Below are 15,642 nucleotides of genomic sequence, written 5' to 3' on the forward strand. Positions count from 1 at the left end.
ATCTGCCTGGCATAACCACTATATCCAGCAGAACAGCAGGGACACCTGATTCAACTGGAAGCATAGGAGGTGCATGCCTGTCCAGTTTGCTTGAGGTCTGATTCTGTGTCCCTAGAAGTCAATGGCAAAGGTCCTAGTTTGGTGACCAGATAGCAAGTGTGAAAAATTGGGACAGGGATGGGGGGCAATAGGGTCCTATGTAAGACAAAGCCCCTAATATCAAGACCGTCCCGATAAAACTGGGACATCTGGCCACCCTAGGTCCTAGTGCATTCAGTGGTGCATGAATCATGGAAGCAATAGCTACCTGGTGGATTTTAGTTACTTACCTTGATGTTCCTGAAAGGTGTTATAAAAAAGTCTGATGTTTCAAGTGCAGGAATCAATGCCAATAAAATGTAAAACAACAGATGGTTTTCCATCTTGGAAAAATGAGCAATTCTATTTTAAGGGTTACGTGCTAATAAATAGTACCCTGTTTACTGTCTGTTAATAAACAACCAAATGTGAAAACAGGGGTTAAACATTAGGCAAATGGGAAAAAAGCAAATAGTGAACTTTTGAAGTGATAACAAAGTTTGTAGAAAATGATTTGCAAAATCCCTCTGCCAAAATAACATTTTCATTACAGTTAAGAGAGAAAATATATTCGCTCTTCCAAATTAACATTTTGCATTATACCTGAGTGACTGAATGTCACAAAATCAAATCTCCATTATGGTTCTAACATTAGCCTTACATTTGCACACATGCATCCAACCCATCTTCCACATATTCCTGCCCATTTTCCACATACAGGTCCAAACCCCAATGCAGTAACTATACTCAGATGTACAGACACTCATTTCTTAACCTGTGTATTATATATATAAACATTAGCTTTAATAAAAAAAATGTAAGTACCTACCCCTCTATGGCTTAGAAAACTTTCTTCCATGTTCCTGCCCTTCTGCTGTTTACTTTCTCATGAGCTGGAGACACCTATAGCCTTATCCAATCCAGAAGTGGCAGGTTGGTAGATCAGGAATTATTTAGTTAAATATAATTTGATGTAAATCAGGCAAATAAATGTGTCAAGAAGGGGAATAAGGAGCATTCTCCAGCATAAGTGATGAGTGGTTAAAGATATATGGATCCTGAGATAAAGCTGTTGTAACTAAGACTCTACCGACTTTTTAACATTTTAGATCCTAATCCTAAAAATACTTAAGCACATACCTAACTGTGTGTGTGTGAATAGTCAGGTTTATGCTTAACTATTTCCATGATAGGGGTGTAAATTTTCAACTATAACATTGTGTTTAGTTTAGGTATTTTGTAAGAGGAAAAAATCTCAACTTTAAATATCTGTCCAAAGCCTCAAGCCTTTCAGTGCTGCAGCTGTGAAAGGGGCACTGAACAGAAACGAGGTTTCAGTTCTGGAGGGTTGTTTTTTGTCTTATGACGAAAGAACTTTGGCCTCGAGAGAGGGGAGTAGCTATGGTGGAAATCATAGGTTTTCAATTTCCCACCTTAGGCAGATCTAGCTGGTACCAGACATACATCTCCTAGGTAGGCTGCACCTGCTGAGATTGAGGTGGAGTGCTGCAAGTGTGACCTATCCCCTACATGGACTGCACTACTGTGTTGCCAGCACAGAGTGCCCGAGGCAAAGCAACAGCGGGTTCGTTGCCTGGTGTGCTTCGTGCCAATAAACACACCAGGGGGAGAAGCAAACAAAGTTTATTTGGGATCCCAAAGCGGTGCAAGGAGACTGGCAAGTCTCAAATCAAGCACACTAACAGGAACAGTTTTTCTTCTTTTATACATTTTACAGTTAAGCCTCACCCCCGCCCTTTTCCCTCTAGCCCTTCCTTTCCCCCCCCCCCTTCCTCCCTCTACCCCTCCCATCCCTGGTAATAGTTAAGTCATTCTTGGCAGCTATAAGCCTAGCTTGTTAGTAACTCTTTAAACCGTTATCTTGTCCTTTCTCCCTTCAGCCAGAAACATGCAGGCCTCATTATTACTGCTTGAGCAGGGGGTTGCACACAGATAACTGGTTGCTTACATATTCCAATTGCACCTGGCTTTTGAGGTTGATTAGAGTTTAAACATGGAAGGATAGAGTTTGGTTCACTTAGGCCTAGTGCAGGAAGGCTTCATTGACACTTTGTGGCCTTCCACCCTCCCGAGTTACCTAGGGTGAGGCCTAGTGACGTCAACAACTCCCTCCTTTGAGAATACTCAACAAGCTTTTGGCTGAGTTTTCTCATATTCTGTGGACAAGATATGATTAAGTGCTATGAAGCTGGGGTTTTCAATGAGAGGGTATGCCGGGATTTTTGAGGAGCGGGGGGCACAAAGCTTACGGAGGAGCATTTTAAAACAAGCAATTAGGAGGAGGGTGACCAGGCACAATACCACACCGGTGAGGAGGAGACGCACAAGGCCACCCCCCAGTCCTCCTAGGTCGGGCAACCAACTTCAAAGGGAATTGAAAACTGTGGGTTTCCTTTCCTGGGCCTTCTACTGCTTGAAAGCCTGTTTGGCCGACAGGACGTGCTTGTTAATGTCCTGTGAGTTTTCCGGGACATAAGTACAACATTCATTCCCAATAAGGGCACACACCCCGCCCTGGAGGCTAAAACATAATCTAAGGCCTGTCTGTTTTGCAGGGACAGCAACCGGAGCTGGTATAGCTCTGAGTTAAGGCTTTTTTCTATGGCCAAGGTTTCACTGGCGAATGTGGTGAGAAACACAGAGAGCCTATGATAAAATTGGGTTAGCCGTTCCACCCCATAGGATGGGAGGAGGATCATACCCAACCTGTCTCCTTCCTTAATGGGCTCTGAGGTGGCATACAAAGATTTACGCTGCCTGGGGCGGCCAGGGGTTGTCCCTTAATGCATACTGGGATTCAATGGTACAGTTTTGTGACAAGGGGGTACCCAAGTATTTCTTCCCCTACTGAACCATCCCCAACAGATATCTGACCAATTTTGGGGGAACCACCCTCCAGGGTAACCCTGCTGCGTGGTGCAGGATTTGGGAGCATACTTAGCAGTTAGAGAGGTTAAACTCTTGGGCAAAGCAAACCTTCAAGGACTCATATGTGTTTGTTTCCAAGTTAGTAGGGATCCCTTTCCATCCCACATGTGCCTGGGGGGAACGGGAGGTAATGAAAGGAGTATCCCTATGGCAAAGAGTACCACTGTGGCAGACCCTGGACCTGAACTCATGCTGGGCAGGTGACCCTAGGGCCTAATAATTACAATTCCCCAAATACCCACAAAATATCAATTACCAATAGTAGGCAGATTAAAAACAAAAGGACCAGGCCACCAGGTTAGGCCGGCCCTGTGAGAGTAAACACAACCAACGCTTAGAGTTTTCACGGGGAGTGCGCTGCGACTGTCCAAAGAGACCACAGGGCATTCCCAGCAGATCTTATTGTTTTTTTGAATAACAGTTTAAGTCCCAGGTCATCGCTGGTAGTCCTTTTCCGTAGGCTGGACGGTCCACCGTTCAGGAGTGGGCACTGCCTTCAGACGGGAGTGATGAATCCAGTTCTTGTGTCCCTTGACCTTTGCTGCTGTGTGGGAGACCAGCAGGACGGTGTGGGGTCCCTTCCACTTCTCTTGGAGAGGCTTGTCCTTCCAGGTCCAAACGAGAATGGAATCGCCTGGCTGCAAGGAATGGACAGGGGCATCCAGTGGGAGAGGCTGCAAATCTCTGGTATACCTGTGGAGAGAACAGAGAACAGCAGACAGAGAGCACATGTACTGAGATAAAAAGCCACACCCCATTTCCCACTCCCCTGCCAGAACCGGTGTACCATTCATAGGCCATGCCCTTCCAAACATAATCTCGAAGGGACTGAGCCCTAACCTGCCCTTTGGGAGAGCGCGAATGCGGAGCAAAACAAGGGGTAAGGCATCAGGCCATCCGCTGAATCGATCCACCAAGACGAAAAGGTATTTGAATCCTTGGGTCCGGGGGAACTCAGTAAAGTCTATTTGCCAAACCAGCCCCGGGCCTGGGGTAGGTTCCAGAGTGGCTGATGGCACTGACACTCCTGGTTGAGGGTTGTTCTTTTGGCAGACTAGACATTCAGCCTGTACCTGGGAGGCCAGGGGTGTAAGAGCCTCCCTGCCAGCGTATAATTCTTTGTTTCTTCACCAGGGTCAGTTCTTATTGTCTTTTGTAGTCAGGAATTCCTGGACTTTGTGGTTTCAGTGAAGCAAGTGTTCCTTCTTCTCTTTTCCTGAAACAGTGTGGTTCAGTATCATACAGGGGAGAGGTTACTAGCACATCACCCTGTCTTTAAATAGGCTTATCATCAGTCGGAGAGTCCTCCCGAGGTGGAGGGGTCTTTTTACAGTGAGAAGCCTGGGTCCAGATGGGCAGTCCTTGGTACTTCACAGCGGTGTTGGTGGTGAACAGGACTTGGAAAGGGCCTTTCCAGTGTGGAGCCAAAGCAGTTTTTCGTTGATGGACTTTACGTAGACTCAGTCTCCTTGTTTCAATGAATGGCAGGGCTGCTAGGGTCTTTGGGTAGCACTTCTTTTATCTGTGAGAAAAGAAACCTAACACATTTCATTAATGCCTGACAGTGTTTTGCAGATCTCATAGTTGCTTGGGCCCATTCAGGCCCCCCCTTTTCTTGGCTGTCGGCCAAGTCTTAGCTCTGGGCAGTGTCCTTGGATGGTGCCAGCATCTTATCTTTGGACTGAGCTTGCTAGCTATATTTTTTCCCTCAGTTAACTCATTCTGTTCTTTTTCCTTCTCTCCTTCTTGGCTTCTTTTAACTTACAAAGGAAACTTCCACTCTTCACTCATACACCTTTTCCCAACAATGAACACATACACATTGCCATTATGCACCCTTCCAGTAAAATAACTTCTATACAGAGCTTTGGAGCAACAAACCAGGACAAGCACACCCACTTTTGAGGAGTCCAACAAAGTTCAGGAGGCTCACAGTGGCTTTAAGGCAAGGGGTGAGACCCACAGCAGCAATTAACAAGTCATCCACATATTGCAGGAGGAGGACCCTGTCCTCATTGTCCCACTCCTCCAAGTCTCTGGCCAGAGCCTGGCCGAAAAGGGTGGGGGAATTTTTAAATCCCTGGGCCAACACTGTCCAGCAAAGCTGCTTTTTAACCCTCCTTTTGTCTTCCCACTGGCTCCACTCTGGGGCTTGCATGGCTGAGGGCTCAGTTGCAAGAGTCATTATCCAGGCATTCTCTGGGGGTAAGGTGAGGGTTATTTCATCTTGGGTGAAATGCAGGGTGGCTCCTAAGCAACAAAGCAGGTCCCATCCTAGTAGAAGTGTTGGACAATCGGGGAGGTAAACCAGTCTGTGAGATAGAGTTCTGTTTCTCAAAGCACATTCCGCTGGGGCATATACTGGGCACTTGGTTCCTTTCCCTGTGGCACCCACCACAGTGAGGGACTCTGACACAGGCAGCTACAGGGGTTGGTTTACGGCGGTTTGTGCAGCTCCAGAGTCTATTAAAAAGTCTATGTCCGAATATCCCACCTTCATGTTTACTCGGGGTTCCGGGGGCAGGATAGTCCATCTCCCCTGACACTCCTATTCTTGATCCTTCGCTGCCATCATAGGGGTACCTTCTCTTTTGGGGCACTCATTTTTCCAATGTCCCTCCTTTCGGCATCTGGCACACTGGTTGCGACCCAGACGCCTTTCCTGTGAGCCAGGGCGCCCACGTCCTCTTATTCCCCGGCCCCTTCCACCTTCCTGGAATTTTCCCCTGCCACCGGCCTGTACTGCTGTGACCATCATTTTTGCTTGCCTCTTTTCCTTTTCTTTAGACACAACCTGATTATGCTCCCCCTCAGACAGCAGGGTCCGCATAAGGACATTACAATCATCCCAGTCAGGCTTACAGCTAGCCAGGCACCTTTCAAAGGCCGAGATAAACTTGCTTGGGTTCGTAGAGAATTCCCCTGCCTGTGCCTTAAAGGCTGCTAGGTCCACCGGGTTAAAAGGCACATGGGTGTAAACCTGCATAGTAGTGGCCTGATTCCTATCTGAGCCATGTCTGGACACCACGGTCTCAGTGATCAACGGATAAAATTCCACCGAGGGGGCAATCTCTGGGACCTGAGACACCTTGTCTTTATATGGTGGGGGTGTGATAGCCGAAGGGGACACCGGACCTGCCATTACAGCTGTGGGGGGGGGCGGCTTCTGGGGACTAACAATAGCTACTACCGAACCTGTCGGAGTCAAATTACACTTTTGCAAAATATCTAACCTATCTCTTAACAACATAAACAACTGTACATACATATGTTCATTCCATTTACCCGTTTGCTGACAAAACAGAAGTAATTGAAGGATCGTGTTATAATTAAGTGATCCTTCCGGTGGCCACCTTTCCTGGTCCTCTAGCTGATATTGAGGCCAGTCTACTGTACAGAACCTTTTCGGTTTACTTTTAATCAACGGATCCGATCCAAACACTTTCCAATTCGCCAGAATGCATTCCAAGGGTGTACACCTTGCCCTGCCTGCAGTACTCTGTCCCTGCCCCGTAGGGAGACACTGGGCGTCCCCAGGTCATAACAGGTAGACCCTGGGCGTCCCCAGGTCAAGACAGATAAAGTCCCCACTGGACTGTTCCTACCTTATCCAAGGGTCCGGTTCTGCACCGTCGCCCTATCCACGGGACCGGTTCCCCACCGTCGCCCGCAGCTGCTTCTCCACTACTCGAGCGCGTTGCACCGTTGTGCCCTCTGGGGTCGACCAAACCACGTCTCCGCCGAGGCCCCCGGTAAAGTCACCGGTGCGCGCTGGGCGTCGGTCGTCGCCGCAATCTGTCGACCTCCGAGAGGGGTCCGGGCAAGGCTAAATTTCAGCCTCGAGCTCCACGTTGGGCGCCAAAACTGTTGCCAGCACAGAGTGCCCGAGGCAAAGCAACAGCGGGTTCGTTGCCCGGTGTGCTTCGCGCCAATAAACACACCAGGGGGAGAAGCAAACAAAGTTTATTTGGGATCCCAAAGCGGTGCAAGGAGACTGGCAAGTCTCAAATCAAGCACACTAACAGGAACAGTTTTTCTTCTTTTATACATTTTACAGTTAAGCCTCACCCCCCCCCCTTTTCCCTCTAGCCCTTCCTTTCTCCCCCCTTCCTCCCTCTACCCCTCCCATCCCTGGTAATAGTTAAGTCATTCTTGGCCGCTATAAGCTAGGGTTACCATACGTCCGGATTTTCCCGGACATGTCCGGCTTTTGGGGGCTCAAATCCCCGTCCGGGGGGAAATCCCCAAAAGCCGGGCATGTCCGGGAAAATCGGGAGGGCTGGGTGGTGCTCGGCCGGGGCCGGCGGTGCGGGGCCGGGGGCATGGTGCCGGGCTGGGAACTAGGGGCGCAGTGCCGGGCGCGGGGCCGGACGGGGAGCCGGGGGCGCGGGGCCGGGCCGGGGTCCGGGCTGGGAGCCGGTCAGCCGGGCCGGCGGGGAGCCGGTCAGCCGGGCCCGCGGGGAGCCGGGCCGGCGGGGAGCCGGTCAACCGGGCCCGCGGGCCCGCGGGGAGCCCGGGGGTGCGCCGGGCCGCCGGGGGCCGGCAGTGCTGGGCGGGCCGGGGGTGGTCGGCCGGGGCCGCGCCTCCTCCCCCCCACACCCACCTTACCTGCTTCAGGCTTCCCGCGAATCAAATGTTCGCGGGAAGCAGGGGAGGGGGCGGAGACTTTGGGGAGGGGGCGGGGTTGGGGAGGGGGTATGGGCGGGGCTGGGGGCGGGGCCGGGGGCCGTGGAGTGTCCTCCATTTGGAGGCAGAGAATATGGTAACCCTATATAAGCCTAGCTTGTTAGTAACTTCTTTAAACCGTTATCTTGTCCTTTCTCCCTTCAGTCAGAAACATGCAGGCCTCATTATTACTGCTTGAGCAGGGGGTTGCACACAGATAACTGGTTGCTTACATATTCCAATTGCACCTGGCTTTTGAGGTTGATTAGAGTTTAAACATGGAAGGATAGAGTTTGGTTCACTTAGGCCTAGTGCAGGAAGGCTTCATTGACACTTTGTGGCCTTCCACCCTCCCGAGTTACCTAGGGTGAGGCCTAGTGACGTCAACAACTGTGAGCTTGAAGTGGACCACTGCGTGCTGGAACCTGTCCCCTAGGTGGACTGCACTGCTGTGAGCTTGAGGTGGAGCATTGCATGCTGAGACCTGTCTTCTAGGTGGGCCACAGGCTGCTTGGCTTGGGGTGGAGGGATGCATGTTGGGCCTGCTGTCTCTGGGTAACTCAGCTGCCATGAGAGGGTGTGTAGGGAAGCACATGCTGCTCTCCTCTTCATTTGTGCCACTCAGGTGAAGAGTTTTGGCTCCAGGCCAGAAGACAATCAGAACAGCCCCTCATTTGGGCAGGAGACCTGTGGCATGGGCTACATCAGCAGGCCCGCGCTAGAGAGACTAGCTGCTAGCACCAATACTGGGGGCATTAATTTTCAAATTCTAAGATGGCCGCCAGGAAGGCTGCCCACATCTGTAATGGCTGCTTAGGTGACTGAGGGAGGTTGCCCACATCCAAGGTGGCCATCGCAGTGACGTGGGAGCTGTACCATAGAGAGGAAGGCGGGCTTGTGTTTACGTGTGGTGCTTTCTATGGTAGAGGGAGGCCCCTGTCGATCTCTATGGCAGCAGCAGTAACGTTCGCAAGGCGCCCGGGCAGCTGAGCCCTAGCGGCTCCGGTCCCCGAGCGCTGAGGGGCCGCCGGAGGTTGGGAGGATGCCCCTGGCCGCCTACTTCTTCCTGCGGGCCGTGGGCAAGGGCAGCTACGGGGAGGTGAGCCTGGTGCGGCACCGGCAGGACAACAGACAGGTAACCGGGGAGCTGGCCGCGGGAGGGCTCCGACCTTCCCCTTCGGACCCGGGGCCTGTGGCGGGTCCGACCCCCGTCTCAGTCCCGGAGCCTGGTGAGGGGAGTGGGGGTTCTGGGGAAGCGGAGTCGGTCTCTCTCCCGATTTTAACACCCCCTCCCCCCGGGCCTTTCGAGAACGGTGTGAGGAGGAGTGCGAGGATGCAGGGGAGTCTGGTTTTCCCCTCCCACCCCACTGCGTGCTTAGGGGAGTGGTTGGTTTGTGTTCGTGTCCAGTTCCTTGACCGCAAGACCTCCTTTCTCCTCTTGCTCCAGCTCAGCCTCCAGTGTGGACCAATACCTGATTCCATTTAGCCTGCTATGCATTGCAAGGGCGCATTCCTTCCTGACCCTTGCGAGAATTTATGCTCTAAAGCATGGAGATTTTATTATCCTTATCTCAGAACCTGTTACAAAAAGGTTATCAGTCACAAAATTGTCCAGCCATGATGTTTAGCGCTGATCTCCTGGATTATACAAATTGGCTACAATTTTGTTGCTAAAGGGTTATCTCGGTCCTAACAAAGGAGAAAATGTTGATAAAACCCTTGTTCACTATGTTAAAATGTTACCACAGACCGTACTTAACTGTTTATCATTTTAAATAATTGTTGTTTTAATGCCATCATTATAACATTTTAAAAGTTTTATTAAATAGAAAAAGACAAGTTAAAAAATTCAAAATTTAAAGAATTGGATTTTCATTTTAACAATTTCCTTTTCTTTTCGCTGTATAGAGGCTTTCATGAGGGGAAAAAAACCCTGCTTTGATAATCTTTTGGATGGTATTAAAGATGATATTAACTGCCCTTTGGGGATTAAAATAGAAGGTTTTGAGATATTTTAATCTGATTCTTTAGGACAAACACTCAAAAGGGGGAGAAGAATTACAAAAATAGAAAATGCAGTTTCTGTCTCTGGTGCTGACTTTCACTTGCAGCCTCATTGCTAGAGAAACATAGGCACAGTACATGATTATATCAGCTACTACAAGATCTGGTACATTCAACACTGGCAAAGTTTAAGTCATTGCGTTTAAGGCATTGTTTTAGCGTGCCCCTCTTGTCACAGAGTCACAACAGCATTGTGAATGGTATCTTAGCAAGCTTAGAAAACGGAAGAAATAAAGTGGGGAAGGAAAACAACATGAGGGAGGAATCTAAGGTTCATGTTCCATGTTACGTTTACGATTTAGCTGAAGCTGATGGAGGTGGTGGTGTCATCTGGTTCCCTTTCTTTGATCTTGTCTGGTCAGGATGTCTTTCAGGATCAGGACAGCAAAGGCCCAATGGTCTCATGGTTGGTCCCTGGAGACACTGGAGGTGGTAGCCATGTGGGTAAAGCTTGCTTCTTCCATTCCATACACCCTATGGCCCCTCTTTAATGACTCCTCCAAGAAGGGGTAGCATCCTCATTCTATTAAAATTAACCAATCATAATACATTGTGGTTATTTCTACTACATTTCCCATCACTTGTAGAATCTTTCAGTTCGTTATCATGCCAACCATTGACTTTAGCAGGAGCCTTGAGCCCTTATCACAGTTCTTTTTAATGTAAACAGTCCAGTTTGTACCATAGTTTGCTTCTGAAAGTAAGCAAATTTTAAAGGCAATTTTATGTAACAGGCTGATTCGGACTTTTGATCTCTTGGACAATTTAGCATGTAGTGTTGTGCAAAGGCCACCACTCTATGTAAAAAGAAGTATTATTACCTTTTATTTGTTTTAACTGCACCTTTTAATTTCTTCAGTGTGTCTTGTATTATAGGAAAGAGCAAAAGGGAAGATCTGATCAGTTTTTACTCTCCTTCAAAATTTTCAATTACTACTGTGACGAAGTGGGAATGTTCTTAATGTTTTCTCTGAATACTGTGTGGGTGCCTCAGTTGGCCCTATGCATTTCTCAAGTGTCTAGGGGTGTGTGATTGGTGCAGAGCCCTAGGGGGCCAGTGTGATCCTGTCTGCACAGAGAATGGCTGATACCCTGTCTTCTGGCAACTAATGGCCTGAGCCCCTCCCCTGCAAAGTTGCCAACTAAAGGTGTTGAAGAACAAAGAGATCAGGTGACCTCCTGGCCTGGGAAAGAGACAAAGGGAGAGGAGGGGCTGGAGAGTTTCAGTTTGGAGCTGGCTGGGAAAATGGAGGGGAGGCCAGACAGACCTCCTGGCCCCCGAAGATGGACCTGACTGAGGGAGGCCTGTGGTCTGTACCTGCAAGACCTGTCTTAAACTGTGTTCCTATCGTCTAAATAAACCTTCTGTTTTACTGGCTGGCTGAGAGTCATGGTGAATCGCAGGAAGCCGGGGGTGCAGGGCCTTGTCTCCCCCAAACTCCGTGACAACTATCTCTCTAATTTGCAGATGGCTTAATAACTATTGCAGATTAGCACTAGGATAGACATTAGGGATGGTCAAGAAGGCAAATTGCAAGGATAATACCAGTAAATGCCTACCTGAAGAAAATACAAATGGTGGCATTTAGATTTAAAATTATAATATATGTAAAGTTTTAAATTTCAGTTTTGTGTATTTGTAAGGGGAAGACATTTGTTCCATTCTTACAACATAATGGACACTGTTAAATGTAACTCTATAAAACAATTTTTTAAAATATTTTTAGAATTTGCCAGTGTGTTTCAATAATAGCTTGGATGTTTTCATTATAAATCTTTTTTTTTTCCTCCTCTGCAGTATGTCATTAAAAAGCTAAACCTTAAACATGCATCCAGCCGAGAGAGAAAAGCAGCAGAACAAGAAGCCCAGTTGTTGTCTCAGCTGAAACACCCCAACATAGTCACCTATAGGGAGTCTTGGGAGGGGGAAGATGGCCTGTTATATATTGTCATGGGCTTCTGTGAAGGAGGGGACCTGTATCATAAACTTAAAGAGCAGAAAGGCAAACCTTTGCCGGAGAATCAGGTGGTGGAATGGTTTGTCCAGATTGCCATGGCATTGCAGGTATTAATATACTGTAACATATAACTTCTTAGTTTTAAAAGAAATAGGTCTGTTTTTGCTTGCTTTCCATTTAAAAAAAACCTTAATTCTAGTTTTGATGTGTTAACTTTGCTTACAGATTATCAATGTCAACCTAAGGTAGCCATGTAGAAAAAGAGTTGCTGTTGTATACTTTACCTCCATCATTTCAGTATTGTGGACAATGTGACATGATGGTTGGCAGTTAATTGTAATTGTAGCCCATAACTATAGAGTTCTGGATATAAGCAAGTTTTGTTCTAATTAAGGGGCTGTTTCTGTTATTCATAACCCTCTGTTTACAGGGGTTTGCAACTCAATTATACACATTTTCTCTGTGCTGAAACTTATTGATAATGTCTTAAAAACTAATTTTAACCAAGAAGTGTTTGCACAAAAAACCTTATTATTTTGCTCCTGTAATTAAGTTACGTTTTAAGTGAAAATTTCCAGACCATTAACTCATAAGTTCTAGTGGAAGCTGCTTCAGTCTGTTACATTTTAAAAATGTAAAGGGAATCAAATCACAAAAAAATCATTACAATAATAAAGATTTTTTTAAAGACGATATGGAGGAAACTAGGATGTTGGAGTGAAAATTCTATTTTTAACTTGCCAGTGGAACTTGTCATCAGGGGATGTTGTGAAAGCAAAAACTATAACTGGATTAAAAAAAGAGTTAGATAAGTTCATGGAGGATAGGTCCACCAATGGCTATTAGCCAAGATGGTCAGGAATGCAGTCCCATGCTCTGGATATCTCTAAGCCTCTGACTGCCAGATGCTGGGGCTGGGTGACAGGAGGTGGAACACTTGATGGTTGCCCTCTTCTTGTCATTCCCTTTTGAAGCATCTGGCATTGGCTACTATTGGAAGACTGGATATTAGGCTAGATGGACCCAGTATGGCCATTCCTACGTTTGTTTGTGGCTAGGAATGCAGATGTCCCCAATAGCATCTGATCTTGTTCATCATAGGCCTAATCCTGCAATTCTTACTCAGGCAAAATTCCCACTGACTTCATACAGTCCTTAATTCAGACAAAATTCCTTACTAGGACTGCAGGATTGGGTCTGAAATCAATTGCAATAAAACACAATGGAGAGTGAGTTAAGGACTGAGCTTCAGCCTTAATTTTGCACGTTTTGCTTCTATATAGGCACATTAAACTAAAGAAATAACCAAGTTGTGTATATACATATGTTAACATGAACAGATTAGTATGATATTAACTGTAATTCATCTCTTGTATAGTGACTCTTGTTGCATTTGTACTTTTTCCTTTTTGACTCTGGTCAGAGGAAAAGAAGGAATTAACTGTTTAACTTGCTTGAAATACTTTGTTTTTCAGTATTTACATGAAAAACACATTCTACACAGAGATCTCAAAACTCAAAATGTTTTCCTGACCAGGACAAATATAATCAAAGTGGGAGATCTGGGAATAGCCAGAGTGTTAGAAAATCAGTATGATATGGCCAGTACTCTCATTGGCACACCTTATTATATGAGTCCTGAACTGTTCTCCAACAAACCTTACAACTACAAGGTAAAGTATATTGATGCAAATATTGGCCCCAATTGTGTTAGTTGACTTAAGGGAGCCTTAAACTCTGAGAAGTTTATAAATTATCTAGAAGATAATGCGAGTTATTTTGTTGGCTCACCTGTTAATCATAGAGCAGTACTATCTTGTGTTATGAAAGTAATGCCTGTGTAAAAAGCACTTTTTGGGGACTGCTGATTAACTTTTGCTGCCTTTTTTTACTATTACCCACGGGGGAAGAAATTAATCACAAAAAGCCATCTTAAAGGAATTTAGTTTTCTTTAGTGTATGTGAATTGTCAACTTGTGTTAATTTGTTAGGACCAGGTTTTGTCAATCGACTGTATCAGTGTAAGTTAGAATTCCAGTGCAAAGAAAAATCTTTGTTTAAATGTATGTTAGGACACTGACATATGAAGCCTAAGATAATTGTGAAAGGCTTTATCTTTAAAATTGCTATTATGTATGTAATAAGAAAACAAACCAAAAAAACCTAATAAGCATTTACAAGTATGGAGATGAACATGTAAGGGAAGGTAGCTCAATATTCAAATATACTCCTAGCTTATAACATAGGTGCCGACTCTGTGGGTGCTCCAGCCCCGGAGCACCCATGGGGAAAAATTAGTGGGTGCTCTGCATCCATCGGCAGCCAAGCTCCCAGCCTCCCCGCCTCACCTCTCCTCTGCCTCCTCCCAGCGCGTCATGTCTCCGCTTCTTCCTTCCACCTCCCTCCCTCCCAGTGTTTGCCACTGCCAAACAGCTGTAGCAAGCTCTGGGAGGGAGAGAGAGGAGCAGAACGTGGTGTGCTCAGGGGAAGAGGCAGGGCAGGGGTGGAGATTTGGGGAAGGAGTTGAATAGGGGCAGAGTTGGGGCAGGGACTTTGGGGAAAGGGTTGGAATGGGGGCGGGGCCGGGGGCAAAGAGGAGTTGAGCACCCACCGACACCAGAAGAAGTCGGCGCCTATGGCTTATACAGTCTTTTAAATAAATGTACATGTGAAATATTGCAGGGCTGTCCTTAGGCATATGCAGCTGCGTAGGGCACCATGAAATTTGGGGCACCAAATTGCCCCAAATTTCATGGTGCCCTAAGCAGCTGTGTGCTGCATACGTGGCAGCACCAGCCCCGGCGACCAGCCCTATCTCTCGGCTGGCCCCCCCTGCAAGGGGCAGGGCCATCCCCAGTGGGGCGTGGGGTCACGGACAACTCCCTCCGCTCTGCCTCTTCCCCAGCGACCCTGCACTCACCGGCAGTGGCAGGAAGCAGAGCAACCTGGCCCCAGCCTGCTGTACTCCGCCAGCTCCCAGCCGTGGCGCTCCGCTTCCCGCCGCTGGTGAGTGCGGGGAAAGGATAGCCCCCGGTACTCACCGGCAGCGGGAAGCGGAGAGACGCGGTCCCAACCCACTCCACTTTCCTTGCCCCAGACCCAGTCATGTTGCTCGGGTTGGGAAGTGGAGCGCTGCAGCTGGGAGCTGGCGGAGTAGGGTGGGCTGGGGCCGGACTGCTCCGCTTCCCACCACTGCCGGTGAGTGCGGGATCCCTTCCCCCAAGCCTTGTTAGGAGGCTTATTCCTTCACCCTCTCACTTCCCTGGTCCTTCTCACATGAACAGAGAGCAACAATACCCGAAGTCCAAAGGTGCAAACAATTCAATGTTTATTGGGGTGAACTTCCAGCAAGCATGATTCCAGTTTCCTTCCTCAGTGTCCCCCTTCCCAGCTCTGACACCACAGAACCTTGCCTGTGTCCCTGTTCCAATTCCCCCCCACTTAGCGAAACATGATTCCAATTCCCCCACCCCCATTCCCTGTTCCCATTCCCCCCTTACTTCCTGATTGACTACAGACTATATAGTAAAATTTGAGTTTTGCTTAGCTATACCTTAACCAATCATTTTACTGAAATTTAACTAACCAATCCTAACATACTGTAACATGGTTATTTAACCAATTATATTCCACCACCTTAATTGGTTTACACCCAACAAAATTAATTATACAGCAGACAGAAACAATCACAGAACCAGACAGAGATTATACAGACAAGCAATAGGGAAGTGGAGACTACAGTGATAGAACAATACAGAAATGAGGATTTCACATCCCAGCTATTGATAAGTGAGTTCTTGCCAGACAGGATGCTATCAAACTAAGTTTCCTTTTGCATCTTCTAGGCTCTTCCCTTTCTCTGGAGGTGATAGGAATATCAGGACAGGATTGTATTCCTAACAGCCCAATAGCACCTTATTTCAATGTG

General features: G+C 47.4%; 2 protein-coding genes across 6 annotated transcripts in view; one reads left to right on the forward strand and one right to left on the reverse strand.

Annotated features, from left to right (window-relative positions):
* Positions 1–439, reverse strand: part of LOC128840521 (inter-alpha-trypsin inhibitor heavy chain H3-like) — a 35,558-nt gene extending 35,119 nt beyond the window's left edge. The window contains exon 1 of the mRNA XM_054034615.1: positions 330–439. Coding sequence (XP_053890590.1) covers positions 330–422 — 93 coding nt within the window. The 5' untranslated portion in view covers positions 423–439. The remainder of the gene's footprint in view (positions 1–329) is intronic.
* Positions 440–7,836: 7,397 nt separating this feature from the next.
* Positions 7,837–15,642, forward strand: part of NEK4 (NIMA related kinase 4) — a 41,147-nt gene continuing 33,341 nt past the window's right edge. For 3 of the 5 annotated variants that reach the window (XM_054034875.1, XM_054034877.1, XM_054034878.1), the window contains exons 1-3: positions 7,838–8,827; positions 11,555–11,821; positions 13,190–13,387. In XM_054034875.1, coding sequence (XP_053890850.1) covers positions 8,735–8,827; positions 11,555–11,821; positions 13,190–13,387 — 558 coding nt within the window. In that variant the 5' untranslated portion in view covers positions 7,838–8,734. Of the gene's footprint in view, positions 8,828–11,554; positions 11,822–13,189; positions 13,388–15,642 lie in introns of all 5 variants that reach the window. The other 2 variants (XM_054034879.1, XM_054034876.1) reach the window with 2 other exon arrangements.

Source organism: Malaclemys terrapin, chromosome 7 (genome assembly GCF_027887155.1).
Source record: "Malaclemys terrapin pileata isolate rMalTer1 chromosome 7, rMalTer1.hap1, whole genome shotgun sequence".
Lineage (NCBI taxonomy): Eukaryota > Metazoa > Chordata > Testudines > Emydidae > Malaclemys > Malaclemys terrapin.